The following is a 6,246-nucleotide window of genomic DNA, read 5'->3' as shown; positions in this document are numbered from 1 at the left end:
GTGAGAAAAATATGGAAACACTTGAGCATATTATTGCAAGATACACATGTGCCTTGTATTATGTGTTTTATAAACAAAACTCAACACATCAGAAGATTTTCCATTATGCATGTTTTTCCACTGACTATTATGATAAAAAAAAAAAAAAGTTTTGAACTTGTATAGAATGAGACAGGCATACAGTACACTATATTAAAAAGATAATAATCGCCTGTTAGTTATGAGCCTATGATCATTATGATTGAGTTTTTATGATTATTTTAGTAAAAGATATTGATGAAACAGTCCAGTTTAAGTGATATACAAGATAAATAAAACAATAAAAGCTTCATTTAATTTGTATATTTAATTATGATTACATTCAAGAAACAACACATTCAACAAAAGCCCTAAAATGCAGCATGTATGGGCTCGATTATTAAAAAGTAAATGTTTCAATATCTGACACAAACAAGACTTTACAACATCATCAAGTCCTGATCCTTACTATATAGTTAATAGTTTTCAGACTGTAAAATTATAACTCAAATCCCTGCCAGGCTTACATTTCCTAATAACTAATTAACCACCTTTTACTGGTAATATGGTCTATAGCGGCCCTGATCTGGGTGATGTGGCCCAGGCATCTGCCCCTGTGGTGGGGGACCCTGCATTCGGGGCGGTGGGGGTCCCCGTGGCGCAGGCCACATTCCTGGACTCAAACCCCCAGGCTGGTTGAACGGTGGACTGAGAGTGCTCTTGTCCTCAGGGAACTGTGGGTTGTAATGGTGGGGTGGGGGGCCATTGACAGAAGGACCTCCATGCTGAGGGGGCGGCCCTGGTGGGGGGTGGTTCATAAATGGGGGCATCTGACCAATGAGGTGTCCAGGAGGTGGAGTAATGGGTGGAGGGACAGAGGATAGTGGAGGGGGTGCTTGGTTAAAAACCATGTGAGGCGTGTTGGAGCCCTGCCCTGGGTGCGGCATGGGATGACTGATGGGCGGAGGGGGAGGTGGAGGCCCATAGTGCTGCTGAGGTGGCGCCATCATGTGATGCAGGTGGGTAACGACAGGCTGTCCTGGATAGTCTCCAGGGTGGTGGTGAGGGGGCGGAGCATTGCCAGGCTGGGGGTGTGGCTCACGAGAGGGACCAGAGCTGGAATCGTCCTGGATTGGAACCGTAATGAGGTTGCTGTGTTTCCGTGTGGTAACCGTTGAGATGCGGAAGGTCTCTTGAGCGAGAGAGCGGGACGGCCCCATGTCTCCCGCATTAGGCGGCTGGCCTTGTGGAGGTCGATGGTCATCATGGGAGCCAGAGGGAGGCTGGCTGTAGGGGTCATGACCACTATGAGACAGTGGGGGAGGGATGAGCACGTGGGGCTTGGGCAGGTGAGGAGGGGGCACTCGGAAGCGCTCGGGCACTTCCGATGCAGGAGGGAGGTGGAGAGGGTCAGAGCGGCTGCTAGATGCCTTGCCTGACCTCATATGTCTGTGATTAATGTGGGCCTGCAGGTCTCTCTGAGAGAGATAGGTGCGTTTGCATCCCTGAACAATACTACACATGTAGAGAGAGCCACGGTGGCACTGTTCAATGCGCTGGACTGGGTCTGTACAGCTGTAAAGGTTTAGACTGAAGACGGAAAGAACAGACGAAGAAGCAACATCAGTAAAACATCACAGAAAAGACTCATATCAGAGAACACCGTACAAACTAAGGCTGGGTGATGTACTGAATATTCAGATATATTTGCAATGTTTCTGCTGGCAATATACAATTTATTGCAATGATTTTAATGCACTTTTCATTTGGCCGTTCCTCAATTTCCCGTGTCACTAAACTGGTATGAGTGTTAAGACAGATATTTTAAGAATGTCTCTGAATTTTGGTAAGATTTTGCAAGTTCAATTCATTTCTGTGAATCAGTTCAAACTGTTTCAATAAGTCAATTCAAAACTCTGATTTGAGGCATTATCACTCAAAAATGTTCACGGAAGTCCATACATGGTATTTTACATGTTTCGAAATGTAAAGTCGAGTGTAACTATATATATACATATATATATATATATCTACAAACTATATTGCCAAAAGTATTCGCTCATCTGCCTTTAGACGCATATGAACTTAAGTGACATCCCATTCTTAATCCATAGGATTTAATATGACGTCGGCCCACCCTTTGCAGCTATAACAGCTTCAACTCTTCTGGGAAGGCTTTCCACAAGGTTTAGGAGTGTGTTTATGGGAATTTTTGACCATTCTTCCAGAAGCGCATTTGTGAGGTCAGACACTGATGTTGGATGAGAAGGCCTGGCTCGCAGTCTTCGCTCTAATTCATCCCAAAGGTGCTCTATCGGGTTGAGGTCAGGACTCTGTGCAGGCCAGTCAAGTTCTTCCACACCAAACTCGCTCATCCATGTCTTTATGGACCTTGCTTTGTGCACTGGTGCGCAGTCATGTTGGAACAGGAAGGGGCCATCCCCAAACTGTTCCCACAAAGTTGGGAGCATGGAATTGTCCAAAATCTCTTGGTATGCTGAAGCATTCAGAGTTCCTTTCACTGGAACTAAGGGGCCAAGCCCAGCTCCTGAAAAACAACCCCACACCATAATCCTCCCTCCACCAAACTTCACAGCTGGCACAATGCAGTCAGACAAGTACCGTTCTCCTGGCAACCGCCAAACCCAGACTCGTCCATCAGATTGCCAGATGGAGAAGCGTGATTCGTCACTCCAGAGAACGCGTCTCCACTGCTCTAGAGTCCAGTGGCGGCGTGCTTTACACCACTGCATCCGACGCTTTGCATTGCACTTGGTGATGTATGGCTTGGATGCAGCTGCTCGGCCATGGAAACCCATTCCATGAAGCTCTCTACACACTGTTCTTGAGCTAATCTGAAGGCCACATGAACTTTGGAGGTCTGTAGCGATTGACTCTGCAGAAAGTTGGCGACCTCTGCGCACTATGCGCCTCAGCATCCGCTGACCCCGCTCTGTCATTTTACGTGGCCTACCACTTCGTGGCTGAGTTGCTGTCATTCCCAATCGCTTCCACTTTGTTATAATACCACTGACAGTTGACTGTGGAATATTTAGTAGCGAGGAAATTTCACAACTGGACTTGTTGCACAGGTGGCATCCTATCACAGTACCACGCCGGAATTCACTGAGCTCCTGAGAGCGGCTCATTCTTTCACAAATGTTTGTAGAAGCAGTCTGCATGCCTAGCTGCTTCATTTTATACACCTGTGGCCATGGAAGTGATTGGAACACCTGAATTCAATTATTTGGATGGCTGAGCGAATACTTTTGGCAATATTGTGTGTATATATATATATATATATATATATATATATATATATTGAATATCATCTCAGGCAAAAACATTTATTGACTAATTTTTTTTACCCCCAGCCCTATATCTGACAAAGCAAATTTAGCACCAGTATTCTTTTTTAGAAACTGGCAATACAGAAAAGTCAGTGCAAATGCCTGAGAAGAAACAAAAACTGCTCATTCAACTTACCCTGGACACATTTTATCACCCTTCCTTTCATGATGCAATGCACACTCATAGCAGAAAACATGTTTGCATGGGATCTGCATAGAAACAGTTTTCATGAAGTCACATCAATATCAATTCAGGTAATCAAGCTACCAATTAAAAAAATAAAATAAATACGGGGGCCTGGGTAGCTCAGCGAGTATTGACGCTGACTACCTCCCCTGGAGTCGCGAGTTTGAATCCAGGGTGTGCTGAGTGACTCCAGCCTGCTAGGGAGGGTAGAGTCACATGGGTTAACCTCCTCGTGGTTGCGATTAGGGGTTCTCGCTCTCAATGGGGCGCGTGGTAAGTTGTGCGTGTATCGCACAACGAGCCACGTGATAAGATGCGCGGATTGAATGTCTTAGAAGTGGAGACAACTGAGACTTGTCCTCTGCCACCCGGATTGAGGTGAGTAACCGCACCACCACGAGGACCTACTAAGTAGTGGGAATTGGGCATTCCAAATTGGGAGAAAAGGGAATAAAAAAAATATATATATTCAATATATTTTTATTCCTTATAAATGTCAACAATTCTCACCATGCGACCATATGTTTTAACTGGCAGTCCACATTTGTCACAGAAATGAACTGGGGTGTCATCTTTTTCGCCAATCAAGTTTAGCTGGAAGAAATGAGACACAGAGTGACAGCACTTCATATATTGCCATCTGAGAGGTAAGCAAGTCAAATTTATGCAATAAGGCCTTTACCTTGTAATCCCAGTACAGCTGCTGTGGGAACCGTCGCTGGCTTGCAAATGCATCTCCTGCTTTTAAGCAATTATCAAACCTCTCTTCCTGCTTGTAGTTAAAGCCTTCCAGCAGGAACACAGAACAAAAAACAATGTTTATTAGCATCTTGATTGCTGATCATATGATTGAGAAGTAATCAGAAAAGCATGCATTTTGAAATGAATTAACTCCGTACCTTCATCAGCAGAATGGGTTTTGGAAGGTAACCGTCCCGCTGGTCTCTGTGGTCGCAGGGGAGGTTTATTCCTGGCCTGTTTGGGAAGGAGTTTAATTGGGATCCTCCTTCGGACATCAGGACCACCTAACGCCCCTTCAGTGCCCTGCATATCATTGTCTGCATTGAAGAAACAAACAAATCAACAGCATATATTGACCTTTAATCAAGAAAAGCACCCTTTTTTTTCTTTTGCTTTTTTATCAGTGTGAAATAAGTGAGTGTTTGGACATTAACCTCAAATATTCATTATTCCAGCTATTTGTATATGCATATACAAGTTATATAAAATTGACCAATTCATTGACAAGCACAAGCAGCAGGTTAAGAGCAAACCCACAACTCACACACCAGCGTTTAACACTACAACAATCACACAGAATGCATGTTTTGCCATAAATGGGGTTGTATTTACTTTATGTTGATTTTTTAATTTTATTTAGCGATTACTTAAACTGAATCAAACGCAGACAGTAAAATCAACTCCGCACTGGATAAACGCAAGATTGAAATAGGTGCCATAACCGATTATGTAAGGAAATACCTTTAACGTGCCACATCAATTATTCAGCTCACATTTATATGTCAACGTATGCATAAACCCAGCACAAATTATTCTGTGCTTATTAATAACGCGTACTGTATAAAATGAACCACAGAATAAAAACTAGAAATTTCCCTCCTTACCACTGTGGTCCATTACTGTGTGAAGCCAACGTACATCGGCACTTCCTGTTTCCTGCCCTTCAAAACAAAAGTCACGCTTCAAGCTCATAAAAGGCAACATAAATAAATCTAACCCCTTTATATAAACTCGCCTTTTATATTCTGTCTAATATAGATTCTAATGGTAGAATATATAATATTTTTAATAGACCACGCAAATAAAATTCTACTGCAAATCGAACAAAACACATTTGAACAAACAATAGAGCTGCACGATTATTACAAAAATCACAATTGACGATTATTTCTCTTGTAATATTAGAATAGTGATACATTTCAATTAATAGAATTTACATTAAAATACTTTTGTGTAGTATCAAACTATTTATAGCAACTTCACACATCCAAAGCCCAGATAGCATATCTGTTTAAAAGTGTTCAATCTAGAAAGCAATTTACATCCGCTAAACATCTTAAAAACATAAGATTTAAAAAAAACATTCTAAATCATAAACGTCTCAAAGACATCTGTTGAATGTCTTATTGGCGTCCGAGAGGAAACGACCTAAAAAAAAAAATACGTCTTCCAGATGTAAACAAACATCAAATAGATGTCTCGCTGATAGCACATGGACATCACCCAGACGTCCATTGGAGGTTTGTTTTTACACCTGGAAGACATATACAAGACATAAGTCAATAAGTATGTCTTGGATGTCAATAAGACATTCGGCAGATGTCTTTCCCAGATAGCATCTCCGAGATGTCTGTTTTAGATTGGTTCATCTGGAAAAAAACAGCCTAATTAACATCTGCTAGACATCTTAAAAAATTCAGATTTACAAACATTCTAAACCGTAAACATCTCAAAGACATCTGCTGAACCTCTTATAGATAGATGTATTGCAGATGAGCAAACAACCTAAAAAATGTGTCTTCCAGATGTAAACACAAACATAAAATAGACGTCTGGGTGATGTAGGTGTGCTTTCAGGATTTGAGACGTTGTTAATTAGATTGTGATGCTTTTCAGATGAAAAGATCATCTCTGAGATGATCTGACCTGATAGCCCAGGTGTGCTATCTG

At 42.2% G+C, this 6,246-nt stretch overlaps 1 protein-coding gene across 2 annotated transcripts; it reads right to left on the bottom strand.

Annotated features, from left to right (window-relative positions):
• Window positions 1-327: 327 nt before the first annotated feature.
• cbll1 (Cbl proto-oncogene-like 1, E3 ubiquitin protein ligase) lies at window positions 328-5,226 on the bottom strand. 2 transcript variants are annotated; one of them, XM_051687939.1, is made up of 6 exons: window positions 5,181-5,226; window positions 4,455-4,613; window positions 4,238-4,341; window positions 4,066-4,149; window positions 3,505-3,578; window positions 328-1,608 (listed from the first exon to the last, which is right to left on the bottom strand). In XM_051687939.1, exons 1-6 carry the CDS (start codon window positions 5,191-5,193, stop codon window positions 573-575), a joined length of 1,470 nt encoding a protein of 489 aa, XP_051543899.1. In that variant the 5' UTR covers window positions 5,194-5,226; the 3' UTR covers window positions 328-572. The 2 variants fall into 2 exon arrangements, with proteins under 2 accessions (XP_051543899.1, XP_051543898.1); XM_051687938.1 differs by lacking the exon at window positions 5,181-5,226 and adding an exon at window positions 5,038-5,179.
• Window positions 5,227-6,246: the final 1,020 nt, after the last annotated feature.

This window comes from Myxocyprinus asiaticus, chromosome 45 (assembly GCF_019703515.2).
Source record: "Myxocyprinus asiaticus isolate MX2 ecotype Aquarium Trade chromosome 45, UBuf_Myxa_2, whole genome shotgun sequence".
In the NCBI taxonomy this organism is placed as follows: domain Eukaryota; kingdom Metazoa; phylum Chordata; class Actinopteri; order Cypriniformes; family Catostomidae; genus Myxocyprinus; species Myxocyprinus asiaticus.
The sequence above is the reverse complement of the archived record's forward strand: the minus strand, read 5'-3'. Positions and strand labels throughout refer to the sequence as shown.

What these genes read in the sequence shown, in the direction of transcription:
- cbll1 (XM_051687938.1), bottom strand. An exon ending in AACCCATTCTGCTGATGAAG is followed by an intron (nt 4,342 to 4,454) that starts GTACGGAGTTAA and finishes TCCTGCTGGAAG; the next exon opens with GCTTTAACTACAAGCAGGAA. An exon ending in AGCTGTACTGGGATTACAAG is followed by an intron (nt 4,150 to 4,237) that starts GTAAAGGCCTTA and finishes CATTTCTTCCAG; the next exon opens with CTAAACTTGATTGGCGAAAA.